The sequence below is a fragment of the Alosa sapidissima genome, chromosome 23 (assembly GCF_018492685.1).
Source record: "Alosa sapidissima isolate fAloSap1 chromosome 23, fAloSap1.pri, whole genome shotgun sequence".
Taxonomy (NCBI): domain Eukaryota; kingdom Metazoa; phylum Chordata; class Actinopteri; order Clupeiformes; family Clupeidae; genus Alosa; species Alosa sapidissima.
In genome coordinates this window covers 4,436,158-4,450,067 of record NC_055979.1, presented here as the reverse complement: position 1 = coordinate 4,450,067, position 13,910 = coordinate 4,436,158, and the positions used below count along the sequence as shown (strand labels likewise).

General features: G+C 47.1%; 1 protein-coding gene across 1 annotated transcript in view; it reads left to right on the top strand.

The window, feature by feature from the left end:
• adamts6 (ADAM metallopeptidase with thrombospondin type 1 motif, 6) overlaps positions 1–13,910 on the top strand; it is a 57,089-nt gene that overhangs the window by 34,095 nt on the left and 9,084 nt on the right. The window contains exons 16-24 of the mRNA XM_042081546.1: positions 667–769; positions 1,219–1,352; positions 2,445–2,568; positions 4,498–4,578; positions 5,989–6,152; positions 6,543–6,681; positions 9,382–9,511; positions 12,510–12,714; positions 13,356–13,532. Of these exons, the coding sequence (XP_041937480.1) occupies positions 667–769; positions 1,219–1,352; positions 2,445–2,568; positions 4,498–4,578; positions 5,989–6,152; positions 6,543–6,681; positions 9,382–9,511; positions 12,510–12,714; positions 13,356–13,532 (1,257 nt within the window). The remainder of the gene's footprint in view (positions 1–666; positions 770–1,218; positions 1,353–2,444; positions 2,569–4,497; positions 4,579–5,988; positions 6,153–6,542; positions 6,682–9,381; positions 9,512–12,509; positions 12,715–13,355; positions 13,533–13,910) is intronic.

The following is a 13,910-nucleotide window of genomic DNA, read 5'->3' as shown; positions in this document are numbered from 1 at the left end:
TCAGATAATTTTTTGTCATCCATGGAGACAAGCAATGAGTGTATTGGGTAGTGATGAGTATGACTAGACTATGGCCTAATTTACTGTACCTTACTGCTTGCATAGGTGGATTATCCTTAGTTATATCATCATCATCATATCACTTCCTCATCACTATAATGACATCCCCATGTCATAGCTGCACCATCACTGTCACACCACCAGCAGTTGACCATATAAAGTACGTCACCATTGTCCCCACATCATCCCATCACACCATCATGTCACATGACCAGCGCTACATAGTTGCATCAGCGCAGCATTACCCCGGTGACAGCACAGCTTCGGACTGCGCTGACTCAGGAGCTGACCCAAGGAATATGCACGGTCATCACTGTGGTAGACGGATGACCAAACCCCTGAGCAGAGTGGGCATTGTTCAGCAACAGTTAATGAAATACTCATTTGTGAAGTAAATAGCAAGTGTTATATAAATAGCAATAATTAGTGTTATTTAGATTATTGTTAAATAGCGATGTTTTCACATATCTTGTTTGACTATCTATCCAACAACAGATTACATCAGTGTTTATAGACTTCAGGTTTTAGATTGACTCTCTGTGTGGCTGCTTTCTGACTGTTTGGATTCACATTGTTGTTTCTGACCAACTTGCCATGTCGTTACAGGCCTGTCCTGCAGGGTCCAGAGACTTCCGTGAGAAGCAGTGTGCCGACTTTGACAGCTTGCCCTTCCGTGGGAAGTACTACAACTGGAAGCCATACACTGGAGGTGAGCCGCTCGCGGAGAACCCTCTCTCTGCTCACACAGCCCCACAGCAGGGGAGAAAAACACAGCACACCAAGTGACCGTATACATACGCGGGTCTAAACACACCACACCAAGTGACCGTATACATACGCGGGGCTTGTGTGTGTGTACTCTGCCAACATCAACAGAGTGAGCGCTCTCTTTGATGCCCTGAGAGAGAAGGGCATTCCGAGCGTGGCGTGTTTACTGGGTCGGCAGTCATCTGTGGGACATGGCTGAACGTTTCTGGGAGGCTGGCTTTTGGGGTCGCTTAACCTAGCCTCAAGTGGTGTGAAAATCATGGTTACTTAACCTACTGCGGGGAGGGTGGGAGAGTTCCCAGGCCTCATTTAACATGGGGCCCAGATTTGAATGACGGGCAAATAAGTCAAGTGTCTCGTGCATGAACTAAAGCTGCCCTCTCCCTGTAGGTGGGGTAAAGCCCTGTGCGCTGAACTGCCTGGCCGAAGGGTACAACTTCTACACGGAGCGCTCGCCAGCCGTCATCGACGGCACACGCTGCCAGGCGGACACCCTGGACATCTGCATCAACGGCGAGTGCAAGGTACCAGACACACACCAGTCACTCCTCCTACAACTGAGTCAGAAAAATACAACTATAAAAGAATAAAACACCACTGGATTGTATGGACACATAAAACCATACAATAAAAAAACACATATGCAGTGTGTTTCAGGAGTCAAAAGTTTTTCACTGGAGGTTATTTCCACTTAATTGGACTTTTTACACAAACAAGGATGAGGAAATGCACAAGTTTCCAAAAGCCCTCCTGTATGACTGAATGGATTTGTTTTGTATCGTACCCAAAAAAACTTGCAGTTGAATGCATCACCGAGAAGGCCTTATTGACTCAAAGCCCTAAGGTCACTGTGTGTCTGTAGCCTGGTTAGAAGTGGTCACTGGTCAAAATATATGTTTATGTGGGACTATGAAAGTTTGGCAGTATAAAGAGAAGTATGCATGTATTTACAGTTTATTTGTTAGGGACAGATATAGTTTACACAGACAAACTGAGAACAACTATCTGATGTAACCATGTGTCCATAGCTAATGTGTGAGCGAGTTAGTTAAGTTAGGGAAGTGAGTTAAGCTGACAGCTGAAGGTACTGTACACTATATGGACAAAAGGATATGGACACCTTGCCATTACGCCTACAGGAACATTTATGACATCCAATTCTAAATCTGTAGGCATGGGATAGCTGTAACAGCTTCCAGTCTTCTGGGAAGGTGTTCCACACGATTTTGGAATGTGTCTTTTGAAATTGTTGCGCATTCATCCAAAAGAGCATTTGTGAGGTCAGGCGCTGATGTCGGAAAGGGGCTTTCACCAGACTGTTCCCATAAAGCATAGCGTAGAATGGAATAGAAGAATAGAATGGTCTAAAATGCTTTGGTATGCTAAGATGTAAATTCATTGCAGTGAAAGGAGTCCAAGGAAGACATTTCTAGTCAGTCAAGACCATACAGTACATTTCTACACAGGTTCACCACTACCACGTACTTACAAAATGAAATGCTGCAGACCATTATCAGACCCTAAAGAAAGCATTTATCTGAAGTAATGCAGAAAACACTGTGAATGTCCTCTTTTGACCACCGTCTGTGTGTGTGTGTGTGTGTGTGTGTGTGCAGCACGTGGGTTGTGACAACATCCTGGGCTCCGACGCCAAAGAGGACAGGTGTCGTGTGTGTGGCGGCGACGGCAGCACCTGCGAGATGACAGAAGGCCTGTTCAACAGCTCCCTCCCACGAGGTGGTGAGTGACTGGTCCGCATGGGATCCTTTGTGCTCAGGCTTTTGAGTTAGTTTTCACCGTCCCTATTTTTTTTTATAGGGCTTTTTGCCCTTATTCTGATAGGACAGCGAAGAGCGACAGGAAGTGAGTGGGAGAGAGAGATGGGGTGGGTTTGGGAAATGACCGCAGGTTGGATTAGAACCTGGTCCCCGTGGGCACTTGGACCCGTACATGGTATGGACACTGTAGCCTGTTGCACCACAGCGGCCCCCTCACAGTCCCTAATTTGTTTGATTGTATTTCCCATAATTCTGTTAGCAGTACATTCCGTCTTGTGTGAAGCACAATGAAAACTGCGTACTCAAGTGTGAACAGCAGAGACATACACACATTGTCTTGGAATCTTGGTGAGGGGGGTTATTCTTAGTATGTGGTTTAGAGGCAGCTAAATCAGAGTGAGTAAGTAGTAAATCTAGACGATTTAGACTTAGAAGAGCCTTATGGCATCATTCTCCTTGCAAAACTAAGCCACAGGACTTCTATTAGGAGATGGTGAGGTAGGTAGGAGGCGTGTTAACTTTCCTACTTTTGTCACTAAACTTAGAATATCCTGCAAAACAGCATTAATATGAGCAGTTGGGATCCTGGTGTTGCACTAGACCCTGAGACCAGACCAAAACATAGGCTTAGAAAACTATAAACAAGTAAAAATATTTAGTCTTATCTCTAACGTTGGCTTGAAGAAGCAGCATCTGTTTGTTTTGAAGCTGCCATGCTGTTGTGGACAGACAGTTGTGTTGTTTTGTCTATGTTCACTCTTTTCCGTGGAGGGACCCTATGGAGCAGACTGGACCTTGTTCCAAGGCGGAGGGAGCCGGTCAGGCCGTCTCCCCTCTGCTCTGCTTCATAGGGTGCCTAGCCAGCCTCAGTCTGCTCCGCTCCCTGATTAGAATGTCTTTCCAGAGGGCTGATAGGCCACTGGCACTGTGTGCGTGTGTGTGTGTGTGTGTGCGTGTGTGCGTGTGTGCGTGTGTGTGTGTGTGTGTGTGTGTGTGTGCAGCCAGCCACAAGGAAAAGTGATGCTCTCTGGAGACGCTATTCCTCAGCATTCACAACCCTGCCAAAAGCGACACATTTTTTCTTTTCTTTTTTCCCCTCCCGTCCCCCTTTCAGGAGGTACATCCTCACTGCGAGGGCAAGGTGAAAACCTAGTAACGTTTTTATTTTTTGGCAACGTGTCTTTGACACTCGGCCAAACGCAGCTCCGTTGCCAAGGGCTGTGTTTTTCACGGAAAAAGCCTTTTCTTCGTTTCATTTCTGTCACACATCGGTGAAGATTATATTTAGGGTCGAGAAACAAGTTGTCAAAACATAAACAGAAACCTAATGAGTTAATGAATTTTCATTGCATCATCCAGTGAGGGAATTGATCAGGGGGGAAAAAACAAAGCATGCAATGAGCCTGCAATGGATCTGTGTCCAAGAGGTGTCTATAGAGAGGGAGAGATCGAGTTTTTCTCCTTTTAAGGTATAGCCTGTAAATCTTGTGAAAAGGGGAGGGGGGAGACACAGGGCTTTCCTTTGGTTTCACAGCACGTGTATTATGAGTCCCTGTTGCTCAGTGACTCCAGTTTGACATATTTTAGGAAGACAAAACAAATTTACCTTTCTTAGGTTTAAGCTGTTACTAGTGATAAAACTCGACACAACACAAAGGATGACGACCTTCCAAAGCATTAAGTGGAAAGGTCTTATCGTAGAAATATGACAAGAATCACAGCCTTTTTTATTGTCTGTGATTAAAGCTGACTGGTAAATGTGTAATCTTTACAGCCCACTATGAATCATGTTTGAATTTATTATTCTGTTGGTCCAAAAACATGAGCGTGGCTATGTGTGATATGAGTATTGCATAGAAGTTGCACTAACACATTGTTTTCATTCGTCTAGGCTACATGGAGGTCGTCCAGATACCTAGGGGGTCCGTTCATATTGAAATCAGAGAGGTGGCCATATCAAAAAACTACATTGGTAAGTCTTTCCCTTAACATACCGGGATATTTGGATATTTGAATCGGGACATTCGTCACCAACCAGCCGGCCGGCTTGAAAAACCACCTAGTTATTCCTTCTAGTGAGTCAAGCCAGTGGGAGAGATAAAACACATTGTGAAGTGGTTTGGTCTCGCGGAGAGCTTGCCCATTAGGCACCCCCGTAGGCGTAAATCAGAATTACTCTGACAGCCGCTGCCTCTCATATAAACCCCACTGGTTTGTGTTGACAAAAGCGACGTTACATTTCTTTTCCCCCTCCTCTCCTCTTCCTCTCCTGGGGTAAACAGATTGAACGAAAACATTTGCAAACAGTGAAAATGAAAAACAACTAATGGAAACAATCAAACAAGGCCCCCCCCCCCCTCACACCCCCCAATTACTCGCGAGGCATCAATATGAGTTCAGCTGCTGACAGCTTGTTGAGATTTCAGTTAATCGCGACCATCTGCGGGCAGCTCCTCGTCGGGTCTGTTGGACACCGGACTGGTCGGTGTCCGTCTCCCAGGGAGAGTCGAGTTTGTTGTTAGTGTCTGAGAAATGACTAGTGCTTATTAAACGCATATCTCCCAAGTCCCTCCGGTCTGAGTGTCTGTGTGTGTGTGTGTGTGTGTGTGTCTGTGTCTGTGTCTGTGTCTGTGTCTGTGTGTGCGTGTGCGTGTGCGTGTGCGTGTGCGTGTGCGTGTGCGTGTGCGTGTGCGTGTGCGCGCGCGAGTGTGTGCATATGACCCAAAACGTGAGATTTCAGACAATAGGAAATTTTTCCCCAGGAAGTTTATTCCTTCATTGTCTAGCCAAACATGGGCCGTCTCATGAAGGGATTGTGGGGGGGGGTCTGTCTGTGCTGAGCTGGCTCCCCCTCCTCTCCTCACTAAGGCCCTCCAAAGCACAGACTAACACCCACAGGGATTGACGAGATCACACCATGTCTGTGGGGATCGTTTTCTCATGTCTTGGCAGCCATTGAGACGAGTTGGTCACTTATCATTGTTTATGCAGGTTTGAGTGAAGCAAGATGCTGTAATCTTACCAATAAAATTCAATTGGGTATCAAGATCAGCTAACATTACTAGGCTGTTTTTCGTGTTTTATATCAATGTGAAGAAAATGTGCTTATTCTTGACCTCAATGGTTGATACAAACCTAACTTCCTGTTATCACTGATAGTCTAATGGCCTGTTATCACTGATAATCTATGGCCTGTTATTACTGATAATCTATGGCCTGTTATTACTGATAGTCTAATGACCTGTTATCACTGATAGTCTATGGCCTGTTATTACTAATAGTCTATGGCCTGTTATCACTGATAGTCTAATGACCTGTTATTACTAATAGTCTATGGCCTGTTATTACTGATAGTCTAATGGCGTTCCTCTGCCTCCATCAGCTCTGAAGTCAGAGGGTGACGACTACTACATAAACGGCGCCTGGACCATCGATTGGCCTCGCAAGTTTGACATCGCCGGGACGGCCTTCCACTACAAGAGGCCTGCGGACGAGCCCGAGTCTCTCGAGGCGCTCGGCGCCACCACAGAGACGCTGGTTGTCATGGTAAAGGCGGTCTCAATAATATCTGTTGTAGAAGCCTCGTCAGCCATCTCTGGTGCCTCAGTTGTAATACAGCGGCTGTAGAGTATCACTGTCTCTTTTGCAATCATTGCAAGACAGTGTTGGCTTGATGTCTTCAGTATCTGATGTCCTTTTCCCTATGATGGCCTCCCTATATCTCTTGTCCTCTCGCTCCTTCTCAGTGAGTTGACGTTTTCTGTCTGTGTTTTGTATTCCTGCATCTTTGTATTTCTGCCTTTCTCGTCTTTGTTGTCTTCCCACCTTCCTGTCTCCCTTTGTCTGGGCTCCCTGCTGTGTGATCCCTATTTCACTTCCTGTCCTCCACGTCATTTTCCTCTGACGTGTCGTGTCCTGTCTGATTGCCTCTGCCAGGTGCTTCTTCAGGAGCAGAACCTGGGCATCCACTACCGCTTCAACGTGCCCATCCAGCGCACGGGCAGCGGAGACAACGAGGTGGGCTTCTCCTGGCACCTCCTGCCGTGGTCAGATTGCTCGGCCACCTGTGCCGGAGGTGAGTCCGCCACCATCAACTCTCCTGTGGTCTTTCACTCAACAATACACTCAATACACGTCGCCTTATCAACTTACACATTATAACAACATTATGAGGCAGATGTTATAGTATGCAGGAAGCATCTGAGGTTTTGAGTGAATGAGCTAAATCCGTTTTAAATACATTTGGTGTTACACAGCTGCCGGAGTATGGTATGGACCACCCAAAGCAATTGCCCATAAACCATTTAATGTGTTATCCACTTGCACTATTGTGCTGTACTGTACATTTTGGACAGATAAAGTGTAATACACTGGAATTAGTGAGTGTTTTGCAGCAGAAATCTGCTTAGATGGCAAAAAAGTGGAAGAGTGGATGAATGGTCACTTTTCATCTTGGCAGTGTGTCTGTCGCTGGGGCCTTTTCAAACATTCCTCATGCGATGGCTTGGCCAGCATCTGTCCTTCCAGAATCACTCACGCACACGCACACACACACACACCACACACACACACCACACACACACTCACACACACACACACACACACACACACACACACACACACACACACACACACACACTTACCACCCCCCCAGTCTAGCGTTCCAATGTGGTGTGCACAAGCGCATGGAGGTTGTCACCTCAAAAATGGCCTAGTCATTTAAACTCACCCCCAAAAACCAAATAGCATTTTCGGCGTAACAATAAATATTTCCCTCGCTGAAAACCACCAGCTTGTCAAGCGTCACCATTAGGATCCCACTGAAATATTTTCTGTGGAAATGCAAATAGACCCCGGCTGGCCAGGAGGGGTCTGGCTAGCAGAGTGCCGCGCTGTGCCGCATCGGATCAACCAATTTGTTGTTTGATTTGTCCGAGCAAAGAGTGTCTGGGCAACGGCGCGAAACAAGCAGCCCTCCTCCCAACCCCCCTACCCCAAGAGCAACACTTATGTCATTTGTAAAACATCGCAGGCCATTCTGCTGGCCAGGCACTGGCCAGAACGAGCCAGAGGTTCAGGGCGGAAGACCTCTGCCAAGCGACACAGTGGAATCCCCGCACACATACCCAGACACACACACACACACACACACACACCACACACACACGTTACTCTTACCTTTTTACGCAGCATTGTGAGCGCTGGAGCTTGTCCAGCCAGTGTAAATGAGGTGGTGAAGATACCTGACACAGATAGGGCTTAACGACGTGTGCGACTGCTGAGGTCATCGTTGGAGAGACTGTTTGGAGAAGAGAGGGGAGAACGGCGCTCAGCCGGCCGGTTCTGAGAGGCGGAGAGAGAGAGAGAAGGGGAGAGAGAGAGAGAGGGAGAGAGAGGGAGAGAGAGAGGGAGAGAGAGAGGGAGAGAGAGAGGGGAGAGTGCGACGCTGTGGAGACAGCTGGCGCGCGCCGAGCCAGGGATGCACACGGTGCAGTGACGTTAGCCTAGCGTGAAATCAGACATCGGAGAGGACAAACACAAGAGAACATTTCAGCTATGTTTGCAGTTTGCCACACACTCAAAGTCATTGGGTGGCTTCTAACGGTGTGCAAAATCCTCTGTGGTCAGGTTGGTCAGGTCAGGTTTTGTTCTTTTTTTGGCTGTTTGGCTGTTTTTTTGGCCACTGTCCACTGCCATGAGTTTTCTGCTTGTCCTGCCCCTTCTCCCTTCTGTAAAAATAATAATAACAATAATATGGGTTCAATAGCAGGATGACAAGGGCAGGATTTTCATTTTTAGGTGAACTGTCTCTTTAAGGTGTGCACTCTTATTTTGACACCTAGCCAATGTGTATCCCTCAAAAAGTGAGAAGGAACAGTTCTTACACAGTGTGTTGCTCATGAGAAACAGAGACCTACTGTCTGCATGCAGGGTCTATATTGAGCAGTGTTGTGTCTCTGTAGTACCTCACATTCTCAAACAAGAGCCAAAGAAAAGGCCTTGTTTTCTGTAAAAGTCATCCGCCACGGCAGTCTGTCAAAATGAGTCCTTTACCCACCAAAATATTCCACAGAGGAGACCATAATATCGCCTTCATCCAGATTAAATGTGTCAGAGTAAGAGTAAAACGCAAAAAAAAAAAAAAAAAAACTCCTGATGTTTGCTCAGTTCAGTTCATTATAACTTTATTTATCCCACAGGGCAATTCAACACACTATGTGTTAAACGGCCAATGCCCCCCCCCGCCCCCCCCACACCACCACCACCACCACCACCACCACCACCACCACCCCTCCCCATTCCCCCATTCCTCTCCGAGGTGTTCTTAGAGTAACAGACCACTGCTGGAGCCCACCACAGGCTCCATGCTTGAATAGGTGTTTTCTTCATTCCAAACGCAGCAGAAAACAAATGTTTTGGAAATGTGGGCAGTTTCATAACCCTAGTCTGGCACCCTTGGCTCCACACAGCGTGGGTTACATCTGCCAGAGCATATCGGCTTTTGAATGTACTATATGAGGCAGTAAATGCTTTTGCTTCCCCTATGCAAAAGTATAGACCTCTCTGATTTCACTTTGATTTCTCTATCTGATTGTGCTATGTAGCATATAGATTCTTTACATCTAGGGAGGGACGTGACTAAAGAGAGTGGTTCATTTTCTCCAGGGGCTTTTATGGTATGCACTTTGATGCATTTGCTAATCTGTGTGTGTGTGTGTGTGTGTGTGTGTGTGTGTGTACGTGTGTATACATGTATATGCATGTGTGTGACCAGGCGTTCAGAAGCAGGAGGTGGTCTGTAAGCGGCTCGATGACGGCTCTGTGGTCCAGAACAGCTACTGCGACCTGGACAGCAAGCCGCCAGAGAAGCAGAGGCCCTGCAACACAGAGCCATGCCCACCTGAGTGAGTACCGCACCACACCCACCACAGCCAAGCTCACCTGAGTACCACATCACACCGCACCACACCGCACCACAGCCAAGCTCACCTGAGTGAGTACCACACCGCACCGCACCACAGCCAAGCTCACCTGAGTGAGTACCACACCGCACCTCAGCCAAGCTCACCTGAGTGAGTATCACACCGCACCACAGCCAAGCTCACCTGAGTGAGTACCGCACCACACCGCACCTCAGCCAAGCTCACCTGAGTGAGTACCACACCGCACCGCACCTCAGCCAAGCTCACCTGAGTAAGTACCGCACCACACCGCACCTCCGCCAAGCTCACCTGAGTGGGTACCGCATCACACCGCACCTCAGCCAAGCTCACCTGAGTCAGTACCGCACCACACCGCACCTCAGCCAAGCTCACCTGAGTGAGTACCGCACCACACTGCACCTCAGCCAAGCTCACCTGAGTCAGTACCGCACCACACCTCAGCCAAGCTCACCTGAGTCAGTACCGCACCACACCGCACCTCAGCCAAGCTCACATAGCAACAGCCACCTCGCTCCCCAAACCAACTCCCCTCGACTAAAACAGAAAGCAGATGACAGGGGAAAAAAGATTGTTGTGGGATGCTCTGGTGCAGCAGCGGAAAACGGAAAATGTGCTGGGCCGTCACCGCGGGGACCTGGACTCAACTCTCCACGTGTGTCGTAGGAGGGCCTGACCGCACGCAGCCCTCGCTGGCCAACACAGGGGCTGTATATCGCTCAGCACAGCTGAATACTCAGGAAGTAGGCAACAACGACAAACAAATCAAATCAAATCAAATCAAAAGCCATCCGAACTTCTCGGTGTGAAAGAACAGCCAGAGTCAGACCTGATGGAGTCTGCCAGATGTTTGCTGAAGAGGTGTTGTGTTATTTGAGTAGCACCAGGACCACAGCCCAACCACCTTGTGCAGCAGCTCAGCCTTATCACGCCATGGCGCGGATGCTCTCGTCCGGAGATACGGACAGGTCAAATCAGCGCTGCAGTGACCAAACTCATCTCTTTGATTCTTACTCTGGCTCTGGCTTTATGAATGCTGCATATGTCTCCTCAAAGGTGTCATACAGACAGATACACATACCAGAGTATTGTGATCAGTTCTGGGTCACTAAGCTCTGCAGACTGCAGTCATGTGGGCATTATGGTCAAATTTAAGTGCACACACTTCACTACACAATAAGATTGTACATGCTTTATAGTCAGGAGGGTGCATTTGTTAAATCTGTAGATACTCCAGCTTGCCTCAAAGTAGGAATATTGGAATGGTGCATTTGCCAACAAGGGACAGGTTTTGAGTTTTCAGTTTACCTTTGAGCTATTGCAGTTAGACACAGTTGTGCGATCATGGCAGTCATTTGTTCAGACAAAAGATCTACACCTATGGGCTTACACACACTGAGATATTCAGTTTCTGCCCCATGCACTCCGCAGCGAAATGCATAACAATGGCATTGTCCAGCGGGGAGTCATGCTACTGATGGTGGTTTGGACATTCCAGCGCTGCGCATGTCCGCAGTCTCGCCGTCAGATTAGAGCGACAATAGCAGGCTGTGATTTTCTCATACCACAATTGAAACAATAGACTGGAAAAAGAAAAAAAAATCTGTAAAAAGCCCTCAGTGGAACTACAGAGCATCTAGCTCCCCCAGACACAATGTTGCTATGTAGACTTTACAGGAATGCTTGAATGCGAGTCTTAAAGAGATAAGATTTTCTGTGGGTAGCTGTATTTCTTTGGGCAGGTATATGACGCTTTCATGCCACTCTGAGTTGGCACAGGATGGTCGAGGATGGCTATAGAGGGTAGCAGGGGAAGACAGGCTGGGCATTTAATGAAAATAGTCTGTGGGCTGTTTATGTTTGTTTGCACAAAGCCAAGGATGAAGGAAGCGAGTGTCCATGTTTGTGTGTAGGAGTGCGCAAGGACAGCGGCTAAGTGAGAAGGCAGGCTATGCTGCAGGGGTTGGTTGAGGTGAAAGAGATTTTGATGTGAAAATGTTTAACTCCTCAAGTCACGAAGAGTGGCCGTGGTGCTCTCGGAGAGATAAATGAACTCTCCATCGCTTTGAAGAACGAGATGATGTGCGTAATACAACCCTAATAACTTGAATGGATCCACCCATAGAGCTTGAAAGAGATTAAACCTTTTCATTCCCAGTAATACCATGCTCTGTGTCAAACTGGGAACATTGTGTTCAATATTTATAGTTCCTTCCATTACATTGAATGCAAGCACTTTTAAGTGTCCGTAGTAACAGCTATCCATAGAGGAAGTTCTGCACATTAAGGGATGTCCATTCTACTTAAGTGCCATGCTGTTCTATCTGTCTGTATGAGTCTAGCTCAGCCTCCTCAGCCTTAACTGAGCATGGCAGAGGATTGGCAGTGGTTTGGCGTAGAACACCACATCGCCCACCTTGTTTTGCTTTTGTCACAGTTTTGACAGTCTGTTTATTTGTGGAATCTGAGTTATTGTTGATGTTTTGGCCCATTGATTTATTTTGGAGCATGCCAAAAACATTTATTTTATTTTGACATTTACTTTGGCGTGTCAGGAGCGTGCCCCGGATGGCCTTAATGTTCTGTTCCATTCGTCACACCCAGGGCACAAACACACTTTACTCCTCTCCTTGTTCTCAAACTGGAACTTACACACAGTTTTCAAGTGGATTTGGACGAGGCAAAATGCACACAGCAACAGCACTGTAACGTGTTAGCACTTTTTAAAGTCACCTCTGTGCACGTGACAGAGGTTCATCAGTAGATGGTCAAAGTGCAATGAGCAATTAGTTACGAATTGTTTTGCCTGTGTGTCAGAGGCTTGCTTGAATATGAGCTTTGTTGAGAATAAAACTCTTAAGTGTGTGTGTGTGTGTGTGTGTGTGTGTGTGTGTGTGTGTGTGTGTGTGTGTGTGTGTGTGTGTGTGTGTGTGTGTGTGTGTGTGTGTGTGTGCACGCGCAGGTGGTATATTGGGGACTGGTCAGAGTGCACTAAGACGTGTGATGGTGGCACGCGCTCCCGGACGGTCCTGTGCATCCGGAGAATCGGCCCAGCCGAGGAGGAGACGCTGGAGGACAGCCTCTGTCTCACCCACCGGCCAATCGAACGCGAGTCCTGCAACAACCAGTCCTGCCCACCCCAGTGGGTGGCACTGGATTGGTCAGAGGTGAGAAGCATAGACTCTATAAATAGGGTAAAAAGGTGGGGCTTGTGTGTATAACATGGTTCTACTGTCACTCAAAGCCCAATCTACCTGCCTTTTGGGGTTTTCTTGTTGCCAAGTGTATAATTGATTAGATGAGATTGAAGTGAATGTTAAACACATTAAATGTGGAATTTTTGCAGCCACAGAAAAGTTAGAGATTAAAGATTTTCAACAATGAATGTGTTCAGAAAGTGCAGTTACTGCAGTTTGCCATGGTTTGACTGTGCAGATACTGCAAAACAAACACCCCAATATCTCCAGGAAATACTGAAATAGAACAACACGCCATCAGATTGGAGAGAAAATACAGCGCTTTCAATTAGTGCAAAAAAAGGGAATTTCACAAAAACTGCAGATTCTGCACTATTATACTACTATAATACTACTATGGCCATACACGTCTGTCATAATGCTACAGAAAGTGATAGAAGTCTTCTCTCATTCTCTCAGCAAAGTATGTCAAAATCTAAAAGAGAATCAGTACTATTCATACATGCAGTTAATTAAATTTTCTGGAGTCTAAAAACATTCTCTCTCTCTCTCTCTCTCTCTATCTATCTATCTATCTGTCTTTCTCTATCTATCAATCTCTCTCACCACAGTGTACACCCAAGTGTGGCCCTGGCTTCAAGCATCGCATCGTCCTGTGCAAGAGCAGTGACCTGACCAAGACCTTTCCTCCAGCCATGTGCATGGACCACAGCAAGCCCCCCGTGCGCATGCGCTGCAGCCTTGGACGCTGCCCACCTCCTCGCTGGATCCCTGGGGAGTGGGGACAGGTATGACCGTCAGATGCACACACACACACACACACGCACGCACACACACATACACATACACAAATGGGCAAGAACGATCGCCACATTACTCTTGATACTATAGTCGCTAGTCACCACACACACACACACACACACACACACACACACACACACACACACACACACACACACACACACACACACACACACACATGTGCGGGAAACTCCTCTGGTTTCAGTGCTAGGATTTCTGTAAAACATTCCATGTGTCGCTGAGAAGGATGCTCCTTTTCTTCCCGATCCCTTAAAAAAAAAACATCTCCCCAAGAGTCGTGTTTGACATATTGGTTTGGTGTTTATGTCATGGTCTTAAATGTTAATGATGGTGAAACACAAGGC